Source organism: Perognathus longimembris, chromosome 5, assembly GCF_023159225.1.
Source record: "Perognathus longimembris pacificus isolate PPM17 chromosome 5, ASM2315922v1, whole genome shotgun sequence".
Taxonomy (NCBI): Eukaryota; Metazoa; Chordata; class Mammalia; order Rodentia; family Heteromyidae; genus Perognathus; species Perognathus longimembris.
The window spans coordinates 51,700,797-51,721,334 of NC_063165.1; the positions used below are offsets into that span (position 1 = coordinate 51,700,797).

Consider the following 20,538-nt stretch of genomic DNA (forward strand, 5'->3'; position numbering starts at 1 on the left):
TCTCCTAATTCCATCTCCCAAGTAGCTGAGACCACAGGTTTGTGTCAATACATCCCCACATCCCATTTATTTTTTGAGATAGGGTCTTGCTAACCTTGCCCTTCAATTTTCCATGTTCCTGTTTTCTGAGTAGCTGGGTTTACAGGTATGTGCCACCATGCCAAGTTTAGCAGCAGCCTTTCTTGAAAGAAATCCTACAGAGAACTCAAGTGCTTAAAACATATTAACATGATGAAGAAGTCTCAAAGACCTCAAGCATCATTGAGGAACTCTTGACTCAGGTAAGGGATGGACAGCAGACCATGGAAGAACCAAGCAGAGAGTAAGACCATCTGACACACATTCTTTACTCGAATGCCTTTTGTGTCTATCTATATGTTGATAACACCCAAATTCTCCTCCTTCTTCTCTTCCTTTAGTTTTTCTTGGTGCATCTCCACAACCTGTAGTTCCTTCCCAGACTCTTCCAGTCTTATCACTTATCACACACTCCTCAGAGTTAGCAGTCTCCTTCCCTGCTTCCCCTGTGCAGCGGGAATACTTGAAAAAAGAGCGGCAGAATTTGTATCTCCATTGGCCTTCTTTCAGGTAAGATCCCCAGATGTGTGTGTGGTTATGGATCTTCATATCCTCCTCATACTTGGCCAGGTTACAACTCCCTCCTGCCCCTTGATGGCCCCATGTCTTGAGTGTTCCATGTAGTCTTCTGTCTGGACTAAGAGCAACTCAGGGGGAGGAGCATCTGGGTGTTCTTGGCTGCCATACTTTTCCAAGATGCTTTCTTTCTGATGTTCGTGTGTGTGTGTATGCGCACGCGCACACATGCTGCTCCTGGGGCTTGAACTCTGAATCTGGGTGCTGTCCCTGAGCTTTTGTGCTCAAGGCTAGCACTCCAGCACTGAGCCACAGCACCACTTCCAGATTTTTCTGAGTAGTTTATTAGAGATAAGAGTCTCATGGACTTGCCTACCCAGGCTGGCTTCGAACTGTGGTCCTCTAATCTCAGCCTCCCGAGTAGTTAGGATTACAGGCATAAGCCACCAGTTCATGGCTCAACTGCTCTTTGAAGTCTTTTTTTTTTTTTTTTTTTTTTTGGCCTTTAAAGGACTTACACAACAGTTCTAGTTTTGTCAGATCTGCCTGCAGATGCACTCCTGAGACCCTGTCACAGGCCTCTCAGGCCTCAGGCTTATTCCACTATTGCAATAGTATCTCTTTCCACCTGGATTCTTCCCTGTATTGGCATAGGATTTTCTCTCTTTGCTCTAGTTTTTGCGTCACAGTAGGCAGAATTTGGACCTAAATTTCTCAAATATTTTGCAAATCTTCTCCAATCCTGAGATTCCAGACCACAATTCATCTCTTAGTCAAAAATTGTGCCCAACCACGTCAATATCATCTGTGTATTTATCTTCATCTTCATCTTCACTGTCATGACCTTCTTCCATCTGAGAATCTGGTTCCTCTTCTCTCCACTGTTTTGGAAAATTAGCTTGTTCCACTAATTTTCCTGAGGCCAATTCTTCTTGTAGTTTCTGGGCTTTCAGTGTTTGTTTCTGCCAGGTCAACTTTGGCATATTCTCCCACAATTTTCACATGCATTCCTCTGGATTGTAGCCATTCCAGCAATTTCTCTTCCCCTTATGGTCAAACGTCAGCCAAGGTGGGTGGGCTCATCTACCTTGTGAGGCTGTGTTGGTACTGGTAAATGTGGCGCCACCTCACCTGGGTCTCTCAAAGCAGTCCTTCTTACGTGTCAAGGCCCCACAGCTCTGGTAGGCGCCTTTGCCTTAGTTGGTGGCTGTGGAATTGTCTTTGGTACCTCTTGTGTGCCATTCTCCAGAGGAACTGAACTGATTTAGTTTCTCTGGTTGTGGCCTCTGATGTTTAAGGTGGGTCTTTTCAGTGAATCAATGTACCACAGGCACTGAACAAATACACTGAGGGATGTGTGGGTTGATAGCCTGTCCTGCTTTATCCTCTTCCATAGGAGCATTACTCAGTTTGCTCTGTTCTTCTAGATCCTTCTTCTTCTCCTTGTCTTCTTGGGTCATCTTCAGTTCCTCTAAATTCAGTTCTTTGGACCCCGACAGAATTCCAAAGAACATAGCTGCCAACAACATGGTGAACCGGCTTCCTCTGTATTAAAACAGTAGGAAGTGTCAGGTGTGGTGGCACACCTGCAATCCCGGTCCTCAACAGGCTGGCGCAGCAGGAGCGAGGGTTTCAAGCCAGTTTGGGGTTACATACTGAGTTTGAGGCCAGCTAGACCCACAGAATGAGACCCCAGTCCAACCGCAGCTATCTGCAGAACCATGGAACAGCAGAAGTCAAGCCAGGTAAGTCAAGCCACCTGTGTTTGCTCCCGGGTTCCCTGCCTTCTCCCAGCAGCCACAGCAACTTCTGGAGGAGCACTTGGATCTCACACTCTTTTGCTCCAGAGATATCGCAAGATTTTCTCACCTCACTGATAAACTCCTGGTGGTGAGTGGAGTTGTTTATGTCTCTTTGCTGTCATTTTTTATGCCTTGCTGTTAATGTGGGAGCACAGTCATCTGATGTTTGATAAGGAAGCCAATGACACAGAGTTGGAAAAAAAAAAAAGCCTTTTCAATAATTGATATTGGGAAAACTAGGCATCCGTATACAGAAAACTAAAAGTGGACCCCTGTTTGTCACCATGCACAAATATGAACTCAAAGTGGATCAAAGACCACAATGTCAGACTTGAAACTTTGAAATTACTGCAAGGGAGTAAGAGAAACACTAGAACTCATAGACATAGGCAGAAACTTTTGAAAAGAGTCTCAGGGGCACAACAGATAGGAGAGAGACTTGACAAATGGGATTTCATCAAACTAAAAAGCTTCTGCCCAGCCAAAAACAGAGTTACTAAACTAGAAAGACAGCTAACAGACTTGGAGAAGATCTTTTAATATATATTTATTTGAAACAAGGTCTCACAATGTAGCCCAAGATGTCTTTCAACTTGAGATCTTGCTGGTGTGTGCCAATACACTGAGCCTTATAAGTGAATGTTTTGGAAAGCAGAGATAATTCTGTGCATGTCTGAAGCACAAAGGAGAAACTTGCTCCTACGTTCTTAGGGCAGCAGTGCTATACAGCAACACAGATCACTGGGCTGCAAGAGAAGTACCTCAACCGGAGGAACCTCCCAGAGGTGAAGGGAAACTGCAGAGATGTATAGAGCCTTTCTCTGCCCATGTGGCTGCCATATTGTCACTCAGCACACCTTGGCATTGCACACATTTTACCTTCTCCACTAGAGGGTCAGCTCTCAGAAACAAGAGCTCTGAGACAGTTTTCTTTTCTTTCTTTCTTTTTCTGGCCAGTCATAGTGCTTGAACTCAGAGCCCGAGCACTGTCCCTGGCTTCTTTTTGCTCAAGGCTAGCACTCTGCCACTTGAGCCACAGTGCCACTTCTGGCCATTTTCTATATATGTGGTGCTGAAGAATGGAACCCAGGGCTTCATGTCTATGAGGCAAGCACTCTACCACTAGGCCATATTCCCAACCCCTGTTTTCTGTCTTTTAAGGCAGGGTCTAGCCCAAGTAGCCCAAGCTGGTCTCCTGAACTCAAGATCCTCCTGCCTCAGACTTCATATTTTTGCCACTTTCTCCAGCTTGGTAGTTATATCAATAATTCATTTGTATTGGTCTTTTGGATTCTTGGCAAGAGCTAGTGGGGAACTTTGTATACATTGTATATTAAAACAAAACAATTTATGTTGCTTATAATCATGGTACTGACAGTCCACAATGTAAGTTCTCATTTCTTGTTTTTTTTTTTTTTTTTGGCCAGTCCTGGGCCTTGGACTCAGGGCCTGAGCACTGTCCCTGGCTTCTTCCCGCTCAAGGCTAGCACTCTGACACTTGAGCCACAGCGCCGCTTCTGGCCGTTTTCTGTATATGTGGTGCTGGGGAATCGAACCTAGGGCCTCGTGTATCCAAGGCAGGCACTCTTGCCACTAGGCTATATCCCCAGCCCTCTTTTTTTTTTAAATTTTGCTTTTTTATTGTTATTATAAAGGTGATGTTCAGAGTGGTTACAATTACGTACGTCAGGTAAAGAGTACATTATTTCTTTTTCTTTTTCTGTAGGTCATGGGCTTGAATTTGGGGTTCCTAAGCTCTTTTGCTCAAGGCTAGTGCTCTACAACTTTCAGCCACAGTGCCATTTCCAGTCTTCTGGTGGCTAATTGGAGATGAGTACCACAGACTTTCCTGTCCATCTGGCTTTTAACCTAAGTAGCTAGGATTACAGGTATGCGCCACCAGCACTGGGCTGAGTATATTTCTTTCTTTTTTAATTGTTCTTTTAGAGGTGATATTCAGCAGGGTTACCTTTACATATATCGAGTGATAAGTACATGAGTACATTTCTTTCTGGACAATGTCACCCCTTCTCTTGCTCTGTTTTCCCCTCCCATCCTCACCCACAAGTTGCATAGCTTGGTTTTCAACATAGTGTCTAGTGAGTACCACTGCTGCATTTGTTCACCCTTTATCCCTCCATTTTTGTCCTTGGTTGTAAGCCAGTGCTGGGCCCATAGGACAAGATAAGATCTAGCTGTGTGGACAGAAACACTAGTGAGTGGATGATCCTTCCAGCCTGTGGACTCCCCCTTGAAAATCCTGTGTGCTGCCCTTTCCTAAAGAGTCTGCTCCAGCTTGGTGCTCCAGATTCATGGGCCAGGACTCCATACCTCGCCTCCCCCCAGAAAAAAAAACAACTACAAGAACAAACAGAAAAGCGCCAAAGTAAGAGATCCAGGGGAGCCTGCTTAGCAATGGCTAGAAGATCATGACCACAACCACCTCCAGCCTCGGTCACCAAACCCACATTCTCTTCTAGGCCACCTCCACCCCAACCCTCCCCTCTCCATCCTCTCATGGGCCACCCCCTCCCCAGTCGCAGTTCCCTCTAAGACACCCCAGCTGCAGCTGCGTGCTCCTGCCAGCCCCTGTGCTGAGTCGCTGAGCATGTCACTCTCCATGTGACTTCAGTTTCCGTCCTTTCCTTCCGCAAAGTGCTAAAATAATCTGATGCCCCAGAGTGAGGAGGCAGCTTGCTCTGGCTGCTGTCGAGGAGGAGGCAGGGGTCCTGGAGACCATGCTCCCGGTGGAGCCACCTGGGCCTGCAGGAGCCGTGAGTATTGCCTGCCCTCACCCCCCACGGCACCCCCAGGGCATCTCCAGTTGAGCGAGTTGTGCCTGGGATTGGGGGTGGGGAGTGGGGGCGGGAGGCAGAGTTGTGGCTGTCCAAGCTCCAGGCCTCTCGGCTGGGTTTAGGGGAACAGCTGTGTGTGTGTAGGTGGAAAGCCCTCCCTCGGGAGCACAGACGCAGAGTTGGAAGAGGTGGTGTGTGGTGGAATGGAGAGCAACCCGGGCTTCCCAATTGTCATGGGATGGATGCTTGCCTCTGCCTGTTTTCCCATCTGCAAAGTGGGAACATGAGGAGCTCTCCCTGAGCTAGACTGAAGCTACTTGGTGAATACCCTGGGTACTGTGTGTTCAGATCTCCTATCCTGCCTTACAACATGGATTAACAATCCCCCATTTCACACAGGCTGATTTATAGTAATAGATCATTCCAGGTAGTGTCCAACTGTCTGGTATGTGTGCTCAAGGCCATGGAGAAGCTGAGGAGACTGGCAAGCCCTGTCTTGGGAAGGTTAGAGTTACAGGACCCCAGATCCCCAACTAGAAAGTGATAGAGCGAGACCAGAGGCAGGCCCTTCTGAATTCTGGTCTCTGGCCCTTCTGTGGTCTGGTTCTGTATGTAGCCCTCAGTGTCTTCATAGGAACCGGGTTTTAGGGCTCAGAGCCTGGCAGGAGGGAATGCTGCTCTCAGGGCTGCTTGTGGGCTCCAGTTGCCCCTGAGCGGAGTGACCACGTGCGGGTCCCTGCAGCTGGAAATTCAGGAGGCTGAGACAGGGCCCTAAGATGGGGTTCCAGACTAGCTGACCCCAGAGGGTGCCAGTGAGGGGACTCCCCTGGAGAGAGAAGAACCATCAGGAGTCCAAGCCATGGGAATGTTTAGAGTTGATGGAGCCCTTCTCAATTTCCTGTGCCCCAATTTACTCACCAGAAGCAAGGCACAGACACTCGCATGGCTGCTGGCAGTCTCTCACCCAGTAGGTTCACACAGGTGTCCTAGTGTTCCTATAAAAATATGGATCCAGAAAACAACAATAGCAACAATAAACCACCAGCCTTTAGGTTAAAACCATAACCAAAAACGGCTTCAGAGAGAAAGTACTTCCAGCATGTGGGTGCCGTCCAGGAACTTCATGCACACCTTATAAACACCTTTCCCTGTAGTCCTCAGGCTGTCCTCCAAAGCCAGAGTCGTCCAAATATGTCTTAGAATGTCCCCGTCCCAGGGCACAGGTGCCTAGTGCCTGTGAGGTCCGTGAGAGAAATGATTCTTGCTCTGGGATCTTCTAGACTCAGACAGAATGTACTGCGGGGACAGATCGAAAGCTGACTCTGGCTGTGAGGTGTGCCCCAACACGGCGTGGATGCTTGAGCAGCTCTCTTAGTGCTCTGATCCACGTGGCAGCCACCCACATGGGGAGGGTGGGCTTTTTCAGGACGGCTTGTCTAAAACATGATTTCAACTATCTTCATGCCTGCTCATCCATGTGTCATCGTACATGACAAAGTTTTTATCTTTTTATTTTTGCCTGTGGTAGATTAAAAAAAAATTCCCTGCCCCCAAACCAATCCTTTCAGCTTCACCACTGAACAGATTTATGTGTCTTTTGTGGGGGGCTCTGGGACAGGTTAGGTAGTGATTTTGAAAGCTCATTCTTAGATCTTATAAAACCTCACATGTAACTATGTAACAATGTAACCGGGCATTCAGGGGTCTGCTGGATAGTTAGTTGATCAAAATTAGCTATTTGATTAATTTTACACTGCTGGAAATGAAACTCAGGGCCTTGTGCATGCTAGGTCAGTGTTCTACCATGAATCTACATCCTTAGCCTTGGCTAGATTTATTATAGTTGCAAGCACAGAAAATGCAACTCCAAATGGCTGCCACACAAACACTTATTGTTTCAAGTAACTGAATGGCACTGAAAGGCTTCAGGCCGACTGGATCCAGGTTTGGAAAACCTTTGCCAGGACAGCTGCCTCATTTCTTCAGCTCTTCTGTACAGATATCAGTCCTGCACTGAGTCCTGGACTTGGCACAAAGCTGTCTACCCATGATTGTTTGGTGTCTGAAGCAGGAAGAGAATGAGTGCTTTGAATTCGTTCTTGCAAGTGTCCTTTGATTCTCCTTTGATTCCTGTGATGTGTGTGTTTTAAGCCAATCACCAAGTTTAGTGGAGGCAGGAATTGGATTAAATCCAAAAACAACAACAAAAACCTGGGCTTCTTACGTAGGAACTATACTTAACACCATTGAATTTCACATTTTATCTTTTTTGTCTAAGATGGGTACTTGAATTTGGTGTCTGATGCTTTCACTCACTAGTTGGGGCTCTATCACCTGAGCCACACCTCCAACCCCTGAACTTCACACTTAAAAATGTAGTTAAGATGATAAATTTATGTCATATATATTTTACCAGAATTCAAAATGAAAACAATTAGAAAAGAGAAAGGAAGGGTGTCGTTTCCCCAAAGGGGAATTGAGGAGTTGTTAGCAGCAGAAAGAGACATTAGTGTGGGTTGGCAAAACCAATTGATTTTCAGAGCAAATGAAATCAGGTGCTAAAACCAAACCATGTGATCTCTCTCTCTCTCTCTCTCTCTCTCTCTCTCTCTCTCTGTGTGTGTGTGTGTGTGTGTGTGTGTGTGTGTGTGTGTGTGTGTGTGTGTGTGTGTGTGTGTTTGTGTTTGTTTTCTGGAGCCTGACCTCAGAGCCTGGGCAGAATTTCAGGGTGGCTGGAGCTTGTGGTGTAGAGCTTGAGCTGAGCTGATGCAGAACACACAAACTTGTGTTTGAATTGCCTCTGTGCTTTCTCTAAGTGTGTGGCCACATCTTTGTGAGCCTCAGTCCACAATGTGGCTTATAATATTGACTTGCCAGGACCATTCAAAGATTATTCTATGTAAAGCATGTCATCTAGCACTTACTCTGTGGCGAGCACTCATTCAACTTCCTGGCAGAAATCTGGAGCTATTAGACACCCTCAAATACCATCCTCCCAAGCCAAGCAGACATCAGGAACCTCACATCCCCTGGGTATCAAAGGTCCACTGTGCAGCTCACATGAATGGGAGGAGTTCATCTTATCTATCCCAGCACCAGCTTCTGGTGACTCTGTCACTGATTCCAGGTGAGGATTTGTGAAGTTTCCTTCTGGCAGCAGGAACTCTCCACTTAGCATCCTTGACTTTGATCACAGAATGAGAATTTCCAGACTAGTCACAATGGTAAGAAAACGTAGTGGAGCTTTATTGAGTAAGCAAGCAAGCAGGCAAGCAGTCAAGCAGAAAAACAGAGGCCCACTCTCTCAGAGTGTGGGTGCTCAGAGGGAGACACTTTGATCTTTGACATCAGGGCTCTATATGATAAAGGTAGTGTCTGACTTAAAGTCTCTAAGATAAGGGTTTATCTTTGCTCTTAATCACTACTGGTGTTATATTCGTATTACTCAGGATCTGGGTCTCTAAGACTGAGCTACTCTTTTAGCTAGCGCTCTTTCTCTCTCTCTCTCTCTCTCTCTCTCTCTCTCTCTCTCTCTCTCTCTCTCTCTCTCTCTCTCTCTCTCTCTCTCTCTCTCTCTCCAGTCAGGGCCTGAGCACTATCTCTGGCTTCTTTTTGCTCAAGGCTAGCACTCTGCCACTTGAGCCACAGTGCCATTTCTGGCCATTTTCTATATATGTGGTGCTGGGGAATCGAACCCAGGGCTTCATGTATACGAGGCAAGCACTCTTGCCACTAGGCCATATTCCCAGCCTCCTCTTTAGGCTTTGACCATTATGTTCAGGTATCTCTTTCAGGAAAGAATGCAACCTGCCATTAAACTGGTATTTATCCTTGACAGAAGTACTTTGTGCCAGGAAGAATCATTTTTCCAAGTATTTGCTTTTCTAGGATACAGTTAAACAATTTTATTGCCAGTCCTAAGGACTCAACTCAGGGCCTGAGCACTGTCCTTGGCTTCTTTCTCTCAAGGCTAGCACTCTTCCACTTGAGCCACAGTGCCACTTCTGGCCATTTTCTGTATATGTGGTGCTGAGGAATCAAACCCAGGGCTTCATGCCTGCCAGGCAAGCACTCTATCACTAAGCCACGTTCCCAGCCCTAGATACATTTTTTTAATGATATCCTTTTTCAGTTGCCAGAGCACAACAATTATTTTGGACCAGTAGACAAGGTCAGATGGAGAAAGCTTCTCTTTCCTTTTTTCTTTTATTTATACTGCAGCTTCTTAAGGAATGTAAGGGTTAAAGAAAAGAAGACAGTGCTTCCATGTTTCTAAATATGTTGTTTCTGAATTCCTGGTTGCTGTTTACTGTGCCTCATTGTCCTCCTCTATCCTGCTTCAACACCAGCTAGTCCTTCTCTAGGACACGCCCACCCCCTAAGCAGAGAAGGGTACTGCTGCAGGCCTTGGAGGAGGTGGTGGGAGTCCTTGGCCTCCAGTTCTTGAAATGAAGTCCACAACATTTCCTTCTCTGGACAGTGCTTTTTGTCCCTCAGTCTTGACATAACCCATTGCAATCCAAAAGGCTGGTACTATTGTCACTAAGGCCACCATTGGTGTGAAGGAAGTAGGCATGGGCCCAGGTCTCTTGCCCTGGTCTACCTACTTCCTCTTAACAAGAAGGATGATAGCAGGTGGTCGTCTTCTCAGAAATGAGCCCCAGGAACAAACTTGTCATTGTGAAGGGACCCACCAGGCCAATGCATTGTAGGTTGGGCCTGAGATTATGTGGGTTTCTCATAGACAGAGGTGACACCAGAGACTGTCCACCAGCCACAAGCACACACACAAGAGCAAGGTGCTAGCTCCCAATGGGAACAAATTTCCTTGTTTTTGTTTTTCTAGTGCTGGTCCTGAGGTTTGGACTCAGGGCCTGAGCACTGTCCCTGAGCTTTTTTGCCTAAGGCTAGTACTCTGGCACTTGTGCCACAGCTCTACCTCTGGCTTTATGGTGGTTAATTGGACATAAGAGTCTCACAGACTTTCCTGCCTTGACTGGCTTGGAACAGTGATCCTCAGATCTCAGCCTCCTGAGTAGTTAGGATTATAGGTGTGAGCCACCAACAGTGGCTCAGATTTACATTTTTGATGACCGAGTCCATGGCCACATGCAGCCTGTGTGTGGTCATAGAATGAATGGGACCAAGGAATGACCTCTGTTGGTTCTGCTGGGCTGGCCCTCACCACATAGGGCAATGGGGTTGACTCATTTGTGGCCCTGAAGGAATGAAGTTGAGCAGGAGGTGATTGAATGTTGGAATCACAGTGAGGCAGGGCCTGAGCCATTTCCATGCGAGCTTTCACAAGCTGGGGTCAGATCTGTAAGGCTCAGAGTGGGAACCTGAGAAGCAATGTGTGGCCTCCTCTGAGCCACCTGGTCTACATTATTCCATCTCTCTGGCCTGAGAGTTCTCACCACCAAAAGGGTGGAGTGGGGAGAGAGAAGGTCTAGGCCTTTTAGAAACACTGCTGTTCTCAAAAGGATAGTTACAGTCTGAATGAAAGCATACTTGTCTGAAGCAGAGCTGTCCTTTCTCACATAAATTAATTGTGGCACAACTATGTGATAGAGTATAATTACATTATAGTATCCCTGTAGGGTATTTACCTGCTTGCACTAAACACAGCATGGGAGATAGCTGCTTTAGCAGCAGGTGATAGCTCTGATGGGACACCTCTGAGACTTGATTATTCATTGTTATTTTTTTCCTCTAGCTCCAACAATCATTCTAAGAGCACTCATGATAGTTTCATTTTTATGTATCTGTAAGAAATTCTAGCTGGGGCCTGGGAATGTGGCCTCAGGGCAAGAGTGCTTGCCTCATATACATGAAGCCCTGAGTTTGATTCTTCAGCACCACATATATAGAAAAGGTCAGAAGTGGTGCTGTGGCTCAAGTGGTAGAGTGCTAGCCTTGAGCAAAAAGAAGCCAGGGACAGTGCTCAGGCCCTGAGTTCAAGCCCCAGGATGGGCAAAAAAACAAAAAAAATTCTAGCTGGGAGCTAGTGGCTCACACCTGTAATCCTAGCTACTCAGGAGGCTGAGATATGAGGATTGCAGTTCAAAGTTATCTTAGCAGGAAAGCCTATGAGACTCTTATCTCCAATAAACCACCAGAAAACCAGAAGTGGTGCTGTAGCTCAAAGTGGTAGAGTGCTAGCTTTGAGTACAAGAGCTCAGGGATGGCACTCAGGCTTTGTGTTCAAGCTCCATGACTGACCAAAAAAACTCTAGTTCAGCAATATTGACTAGGCTATGATTATAACATATATTTTAATTTTTAAGTTATGGCAAATTAGTGCCATTCTTTTAGAACTTGCTTTAACACAGTTAAAATTAATACAAAATTTAAAATATGAAAAAATACAGACATGGAAAAAGTAAATATCAGAGGGACAAATCTCTTCATGCCGAGACACACTCTCAAATTTTTATTTTATTTTATTTTATTTGTGCCAGTCCTGGGGCTTGAACTCAGGGCCTGAGTGCTGTCCCTGAGCTTTTTCTTTGCTCAAGACTACTTTTCTACCACTCCAGGCTCCACTTCTGACTTTTTGGTGGTTAATTGGAGATAAGAGTATCATGGACTTTTCCGCCTAGGCTGGTTTCAAACCAAACCACAATCCTCAGACCTCGGCTTCCTGAGTAGCTAGGATTACAGGCATGAACTGCTGGCTCAAGACTCACCCCTTTTTTTTTCTTTATTGTCAAAGTGAAGTACCAGAGGGGTTACAGTTTCATATGTAAGGCAGTGAGTACATTTCTTTTTCAACTTGTTACCCCCCTCCCTCATTTTTCCCCTGCCTCCCCTCTCCCCAAAGACTCACTCTTGAAGTATCCAAATGGTATGTCTCGCAGGACGTCATTCACCTGTATGTGTATTGGAGTCCTCACATGCCTGGGTTCAGGACTTGTATTTTTACCAGGGGACTGTGTGTGCGTGGGGGTGGGGGAGGAGAGTACTCTTCATTTCTATACTTGATCTCAGCCCCAGAGACAGAGAAGCAATGGTGCTCTAACTCTACTGTAGCACAGAAATAGGCTCAAAATGTCAGGTGGACTTACTCCAAAGATGCTAAGTTTGAACTTTGATGAAGATTGAAGTCATGCTAATTTTTGCTAAGAGTCAAAGAGATGAAAGCTGCTTACCTAGGGCTTTTCTATGTTTCTCAGTAGTATAAGTGGTTTGAAGTGCTCAATGGAGTTCCATTTCCCAGTCTGTAGTCTCTGATCAGCTGCCCTTCCTTTCTTCCAAGATCCAGGTGGGGTTCACCATCTTACATTTGCAGTGGGGTTTGCTCTCTTACATTTGCAGTGTGGTTTGCTATCTTACATTTGCACAAAGGCAGACTTGCTTTCTCCAGGAGCTGTCTATCTAGTTGAAGGTTTATCTTTATTCATGTCACCTTTACACATTGCCACTGGGGGGGGGGGACATTTGCTTCAGGAAGTGCCCCCCTAGATCAGCTATAAATACTCAACTCTGCCACAAAGCACCTCTTATCCTGGCCACTTTCTTTAAAACTTTGAGGAAATTCACAGTTAGGTGGTAAGATACTTATAATACTCGCTAGTTGCTCCTTTAGCAAAGTGGTTCTAGTCCTGTCCCAGTAGAAGGTGCTGTAGTAGTAACAGTTTAGAGAGATGAGCAGGAAGCCATCCTGTGCACACAGGGGACTCATGAGATTTGGTACCCATCTGTTTATCCTGGATCCTTAGTGTGCCATGACTCAGAGGAAGTTTTCCACAGTTATGTGGTTGTCTGTTTCTCAACATAAATGGTTTCTATTTTGAAGTGTGTGTGTGTGTGTGTGTGTGTGTGTGTGTGTGCATTGAAGGAATTGAACAGGTGGCCTTAAACTTGCTAGATAGATGCTCTACCACTCAAGCCATTCCTCCGCTTCTTGCTTTTTGCAGATTAACCGGAAATAAGTGTCTCAGATTTTTCTGCCTGGGCTGGCTTTTAACTTGGATCCTCAGATCTCAGCCACTTGAGTAGCTAGGATTACAGGTGTGAGCCACAGTTCCTGTTTTCTCTCTTTTTGTTTGTTAGTACATATTGATTGTACAAAGGGATTTTGTGTTATTTCCACCAACACATAATAAACTTTGATCAAATTTATCCCCTCTATTAGTCTTTCTTATCCTTCTCACTTGTTAACAGTTTTTAACAGGTTTCATCCTTCTAATTTTATACATGCACATGGAGTATTAGGATATTGTTAGCTATTCACAGTTTAAAAAGCACTTTCACATAGCTTATATAATACAAGCCTCTCATAAAACTCTGTCTAGTTGTCATTATTCCTGATTTATGGAAGGATTATATGAAGCTCTAAGATTTTACATAAACCACTCAAAGGAAACAAGTCGTGACCCTAGAATTGAAACTCTGAAATTCTATCATCTTCTCTGGACACTCCACTCCTGAGGGAAGAGCAAGCTTCTTTCTGAGCTGGTTGGCTTAGTTTAGGAGGAAGGAGGCAATAAAATCTCAAGGCATTTAAAATCTCGAAAGTTCCTGGTGACCCAGAAACTCAAATGACACTCTTGGGTGTGACTCCAGGCTGACCTAGCATTCCAATCAGAAGAGTTATGTTTTCCTGAATAGCTATGCACATCTAGATTTCCTATGTCAGTATACGGAGTGGCTATTCCAGAAAGATCAGAATTACAGCATCAGGTGCCAGCTCCAGCCTGATGGGAGATGGAGAGGAAGTGAGGGAGATACCAGTGAAATGTGAACAAGGCTTCATATAAGTGTGTATCGGATGTTCCATCGGGGTCCGGCACTTGTCAAAGCTGGCTATTTTATCTCAAGGTGGGCAGTGGTCCCAGAGTTTCCAGCCGTGGGTGTGTGTTAGGAGGACATGAGTCCATATGGTTTTGTTTTTGCCATCTGTGCCCTGGACTGGCCATGAGATGATAATTCCTGCACAGGTGCAGAAAGGGAAGAAGGGCCTGAGGTGGGGGCAAAGTCCCAGTGTCAAGCCAGGACGGATGATTCTGACTTGGAGCTTGTCTCTGAGCTAAGGAGGACTGACCTGGCCTGAGTTGAAGGCTGTGGTTGATTTGCCTGCTTTTGCTTAGCTTTATTTTTTTCCCTCTAGTACTGGAGGTTGAACTCAAGGCCTTGTGCTTGCTACGTATGGGCTCTACCACTTACAACATAGTCCTACTCCTTTTGCTCTTAATTTGTTTCAGAAAAAGTCTCATCCCTATGCCTGGAGCCAGCCTTCTGTGGCCACTCTCCAATCTCCACTTCTGGAGCACTTAAACCATACTGTTAGTCTGTTTTCACAAGTAAGAATTCATATCTGGCCAGGAAGTTCAAATCACCTTGTCAGGATGGGCAAACTCACTTTGAAGGGAGAGCATGAAGAAAGAGCTGCAGGTATCAGCAGAAAGGTCTGTGGGTGGGATGGAGTAGGTGTGGAGGCTCATGGGGCTGCTGGCAAGGAGGACACTGAGGAGTGGACCATGGTCCACCTGGGAAGGGGTGTCAGGGAGGACTAGGCAGATGGCATGCTGGGCCAGGCACTCTCTCCCACTCTCAGGAGTCCAGAGCTTAGATGGGATGACATGGAGCCACAACCCTCACAACAAGAGGATACAGCAGCACCTACAAGGAGAGAAATGACAGGTTTTCATTCTGGAGCTCAGGCAGAGAGAGATTTTTTTTTTCTGTGATAGGAATTGAACCCAGAACCACAGGCATGCTATCTAAGATTTCTACCACTGGAACCATTCCCCCAACCCTTTGTATTTTTTTTTGAGTTATGGTCTTGCTAACATTGCCTGGCAGGTCTTGAAGTCTCAATTCCCCTACCTCTGCTTTCTGAGTCACTGGGATTATAGGCCTGAAGCACCATGCCCAACTTTAAACTCTATCCTTGAAGAGGCCATTTTACCTTTGGGTCTCTGTTCTCTGTAAAAATGAGATAGTGGGGGAAATTATGTTTCCCTTATAATTCCTCTCAGTTTAAAATTCAGTTATATGTATATACTTTTGTTGTTGATGATGTTGGTTGTGGGACTTGAACCCAGGGCCTGAGCACTGTCCCTGAGCCTCTTTGTGCTCAAGGCTAGCACTCTACCACTTGAGCCACAGAGCCACGTTCACTTTTGAGTGATTTATTGGAGATAAGAGTCTCACAGGGACTTTTCTGCCTGGGCTGGCTTCAAACCGTGAGCCTCGGCCTCCTGAGTAGGAGTACAGGAGTGAGCCACCAGTACCAGTTATGTGTCTAATTTTAATTTTCAGGGCTGTAGTCCTGTGAGCACTTGCCAAGTAAGAGGGTCAGTAACCACACCATATTCATAATCTTTGTTACATTGCTTTCTCTTTTGCCTCCTCAAGTTTTTTACCCTGGCCAGGCAAAATATCAAAATTTGCTCTTCAAAGAAGGGTGCCTGTGGCACATGCCTGTAATCCTAGCTACTCAGGAGGCTGAGATTTTGAGGATCCTGGTTCAAAGCCAGCCTGGGAAGGAAAATTTATGAGACTCTTATCTCCAATAAACTACTCAGAAAAAGCTGGAAGTGGTGCTGTGGCTCAATTGGTAGAGCACTAGCCTTGAGCACAAAGAGATTCAGGGACAGTGTTCCTGAGTTCAAGCACCAAGAACAGCTCCCCTTTCCCCCCCAAAAAAATAACTTTTAAGCTGGGCACTGATGACTCACATCTGTAATCCTAATTAGGAGTCTGAGATCTGAAGATTACAGTTCGAAGCCAATCTGGGCAGAAAAGCTCATGAGACTCTTACCTGCAATTAATTAACAAAAAGCTGGAAGTAGAAGTGTGGTTCAGGTGGTTCAGAAGTGTGGTTCAAGCCTTGGGTAAAAAAGCCAAGTGAGGCCCTGAGTTCTAGCCCCAGTACTGGTACAAAACATACACATATACACACATACATAACACTTTTCAAAGTGTTACAGAATTCCAGGTGACTGCAGTACTGGTCCCTCCAGTCCTTTGCTTCTCTGAGCTTCAGTCATTGGAGTTTCAGCATGGCATGAAAATGAGTTCTTACTGTTGGTACCATCAGTGAAAGGGTGAAAGTGTTGAAGAAATTGAGGAATTCAGATAATCTGTGGGTTGCCACCTCTATGCAGCTGTGGGCCTCTATGGCCAGACATAAGTAGGAACTGGCTCCTTCCCAGTGAAGGCCTCACACTGAGATATCCTTGTCTTTCCACTTCTTTCCTGCCCTCTGTCCATAGTGCTGTCCTTGAGATGGAGTTGCTGCCCCTTTGGCTCTGCCTAGGTCTTCACTTCCTGTCTATGGAATGGAGGAATGGAAGTGGGACAGCCACAGCTGCTTCGCCAGGGGACTGCAAGTTGGTGAGTTTCCCCATTGACCCTGACTTTTCTGTTGCTCCTGTCCTCCAAGGTTTAGTCCACTTGGAAAGGTAATGGATTGTCCATCTAGGAGGGTGGGTGTGAATGAGTTTGACTTCCTCTCTGTATCTGCCTACCTGAATACCCAGTGCATTTTGATTTTGTGGTATTGCCATTTGAATTCAAGTGCTCTGCCACTTGAGCCACATCTCAACCCCTTGCTTAAGGTTATTTTGCAGATAGGGTCTTCTCTTGTTTTTAAGAGTCAGCCTTTCATGGTGATCCTCATACCTATAGCCTCCCTTGTAGCTGGGATGATAGATGTGTACCACTGCACACAGCTTTTTGTGTGTGGCTGTGATGGTACTAGAACTTGAACTCAGGGCCTCTTGCTCTCATTTGGCTGTTTTGCTCTACCACTTGAGCCACATCTCCACGTCCAGCTTTTTTTTTTGCTGGTTAATTGAAGATAAAGAGTCTCACAAATTTTCCTGCCTAGGCTTTCTTTGAACCAAAATCCTTAAATCTTAGCTTCCAGCTCCTGACTTATCCTGTATTTTAAGAGAGGTGGAAAACTCAGCTCCTAGTACACTATTTATGGTGAAGTAAAGACCATTTCCGATTCTATTTTAAAATCATAAGCTCTAGGGCTGGGGATATGGCCTAGTGGCAAGAGTGCCTGCCTCGGATACACCAGGCCCTGGGTTCGATTCCCCAGCACCACATATACAGAAAACGGCCAGAAGCGGCGCTGTGGCTCAAGTGTCAGAGTGCTAGCCTTGAGCGGGAAGAAGCCAGGGACAGTGCTCAGGCCCTGAGTCCAAGGCCCAGGACTGGCAAAAAAAATAAAAATAAAAAAAAATCATAAGCTCTAGGGCCGGGTGTAGCTCAGCAAAAGACCTTGAGCTCAGTGAGTGTGAGTTCCTGCGTTTAATCCCCAGCATCAAAAAACACAACAATTGGGCTGGGGATGTGGCTTAGTGGTAGAGTGCTTGCCTAGCATGCACGAAGCCCTGGGTTCGATTCCTTAGCACCACATAAAGAGAAAAAGCTGAAAGTGGCGCTGTGGCTCAAGCGGTAGATTGCTAGTCTTGAGCAAAAAAGAAGCCAGGGACAGTGCTCAAGCCCTGAGTCTAAGCCCCAGGACTGACAAAAACAAAAAACACAATCATTAACAATAATCTACCTGGGCACTGGTAGCTCACATCTGTAATCCCTGTAATCCTAGCTATTCAGAAAGTTGAGGATCATCTTCAAAGCCAACCAAGACAGGAGAAGTCTCTGAGATTGTTACTTCCAATTTACCAGCAAAAGACTGGAAGATGGTAGAGACAGGAATGGTAGAGTGTCAGCCTGGTGAAAACAACAACAACAAACAAATTGATCAAGAGCTCAAGGCTCCAGATTCAAGCTTCATTATTCACACACACACACACACACACACACACACACACACACACACGCACACACACACTCTTATAGAGCCATTCCAAGTGGTTGCAGAGACAGCCCAATAAATGAACTCTGTTTCTCTGTATAGACCTCTGTCTCCATGGAACCCGTCCCACTGACCCATATGTTTTTGGAACTAGGTGGATGGAGTCACTGACTGCCAAGGGCAGAACCTTGCTTCTGTGCCCAGCAACCTCCTGTCCCACACCAGGATGCTCATCCTGGATGCCAACCCTCTGAAAACCCTGTGGAATTATTCTCTCCAGCCTTACCCTCTCCTGGAGAGCCTCAGCCTGCACAGCTGCCTCCTGGAGCGCATCGGCTGCCACGCCTTCCAGGAGCAAGGTCACCTGCACAGCCTGGCCCTGGGGGACAACTCCCTGTGGAAGAACTACAAGGAGATGTCAGCTGCTCTGCACAGCCTGCCCAGACTGCAGAGGCTGGACTTGTCAGGAAACTTCCTGACGGAGGACATGGCAGCCCAGATGCTCCACAATCTCTCCTCACTGCAGTTTCTATCCCTGGCCAGGAATAATCTCATGAGGCTTGATGAGTCTGTCTTTGAGGGCCTGGAGTATCTCCAGGAGCTGGATCTGCAGAGGAACTACATCTTTGAGATCGAAGGTGGTGCTTTTGATGGCTTGACCAAGCTACAACACCTCAACCTGGCTTATAACAACCTGCCCTGCATCGTGGACTTCAGCCTCACCCAGCTGCAAGTCCTTAACGTCAGCTATAACATCCTGGAGTGGTTCCTGGCGGCCAGGGAAGAGGCAGCCTTTGAGCTGGAGCTGCTGGACCTGTCTCACAACCAGCTACTGTTCTTTCCTCTCCTGCCCCAGTGCAATAAGTTGCATACCCTCCTGCTTCGGGACAACAACATGGGCTTCTACAGGGACCTGTTCAATACCTCGTCGCCACAGGAGATGGTGGCGCAGTTCCTCCTTGTGGATGGAAATGTGACCAATATCACCACAGTGAGCCTGTGGGAAGAATTTGCCTCTGGAGACCTGTCAGCTCTTCGCATCCTAGACATGAGCCAGAACCAATTCCAGTACTTGCCAGATGGCTTCCTAAAGCAAACACCTTCCCTCTCCCACCTAAACCTCAACCAGAATTGTCTGGTGAGGCTCCACATCCGGGAACATGAGCCCCCAGAAGCACTCACTGAGCTGGACCTGAGCCACAACCAGCTAGCAGAGCTGCACCTAGCTCCGGGACTCAGTGGCTGCCTGAGGAACCTCCGTTTATTCAATCTTAGTTCCAACCAGCTCCTTGGAGTCCCAACTGGCCTTTTTGCCAATGCTAGTGACATCACTACAATTGACATGAGCCACAACCAGATCACATTGTGTCCCCAGCCTGCTGCCTTAGACGAGGCAGGCCCTGCCAGCTGTGTGGATTTCAGGAATATGATCTCTTTGAAGAGTCTCTCTCTGGAGGGCTGTGGGCTGAGGGCCCTACAAGACTGCCCTTTCCAGGGCACCTCTCTCACTCACCTAGACCTATCCAACAACTGGGGGGTTCTGAATGGGAACATCGCCCCTCTCTGGGATATTGCCCCCACATTGCAGGTCCTGTCCCTCAGAAATGCAAGCCTCAGTTCTGGTGTGGAAGAGTTGGACTTCTCTGGGTTTAGGAATCTGAAACACTTGGATCTGTCAGGAAATTCCTTGACCAGCTTTCCAAAGTTCAAGGGCAGCCTTGCTCTACAGACTCTGGATCTCCGTAGAAACTCTCTCACAGCATTTCCCCAGAGGGCTGTGTCTGAGCAGCTCCTGAGGAGTCTGCAGAGTGTCTACCTCAGCCAGAACCCATATGACTGCTGTGGGGTGGATGGGTGGGGGGCCCTGGAGCACCTAGAGGCCATTGCTGACTTGGCTATGGTCACTTGCAACCTCTCCTCCAAGGTCATTCATGTGATGGAGCTGCCCGGAGGTAGGCCCCAGGTCTGTAAGTGGGAGCAGGTGGACACGGGCCTGCTCTACCTTGTGCTCATTCTCCCCAGTTGTCTCACCCTGCTGGTAGCCTGCACCATCATCTTCCTCACTTTCAAGAAGCCTCTGCTTCAGGTCATCAAAAGCCGTTGCCACTGGTCCTCCATATACTGACCCACAACATGACAAGGCCAGCTATTTCCTTTGTGCATACAAGGATGCTTTCCCAGCTAGATCTGAAGATCTACTGCAGGGGGCAAGTTTTCTTTTGTTTTGTTTCGTGTGTGTTCATCCTAGGGCTTGAGCCCAGGGCTTGGGTGCTGTCCCTGAGCATTTGTTTGCTCAAGGCTGGCACTCAACCATTTGAGCTCTACTTCCAACTCTTTGAAGGTTTATTGGAGATAGGAGTCTCACAGATCTCAATCTCTTGAGTAGCTAGAATTACTGGAGTGAGCCACCAACATTTGGCTCCTTCAGAGGTCAAGTTTGATAAGCTGAGTGTTAAATTAAAAATTCACATTTCCATCCCTTATTCTTATCAAGTCCTTCCTTAGCCCTAGCTATCCATTCTCATTGTCCTGCTAAAATATTTATTACGTGACATCCTATGAAAATAAA

At 46.5% G+C, this 20,538-nt stretch overlaps 1 protein-coding gene and 1 pseudogene across 1 annotated transcript; one reads left to right on the plus strand and one right to left on the minus strand.

The window, feature by feature from the left end:
* Nucleotides 1–371: 371 nt before the first annotated feature.
* LOC125351096 lies at nt 372–2,123 on the minus strand (annotated as a pseudogene).
* A 2,990-nt stretch (nt 2,124–5,113) lies between these two features.
* Nrros (negative regulator of reactive oxygen species) lies at nt 5,114–20,245 on the plus strand. Its single transcript, XM_048346876.1, has 3 exons — nt 5,114–5,170; nt 16,414–16,534; nt 18,124–20,245. The coding sequence occupies exons 2-3, from the start codon at nt 16,427–16,429 to the stop codon at nt 20,092–20,094; spliced, it is 2,079 nt and encodes a 692-aa protein (XP_048202833.1). The 5' UTR covers nt 5,114–5,170; nt 16,414–16,426; the 3' UTR covers nt 20,095–20,245.
* The last annotated feature ends 293 nt before the right edge of the window (nt 20,246–20,538 follow it).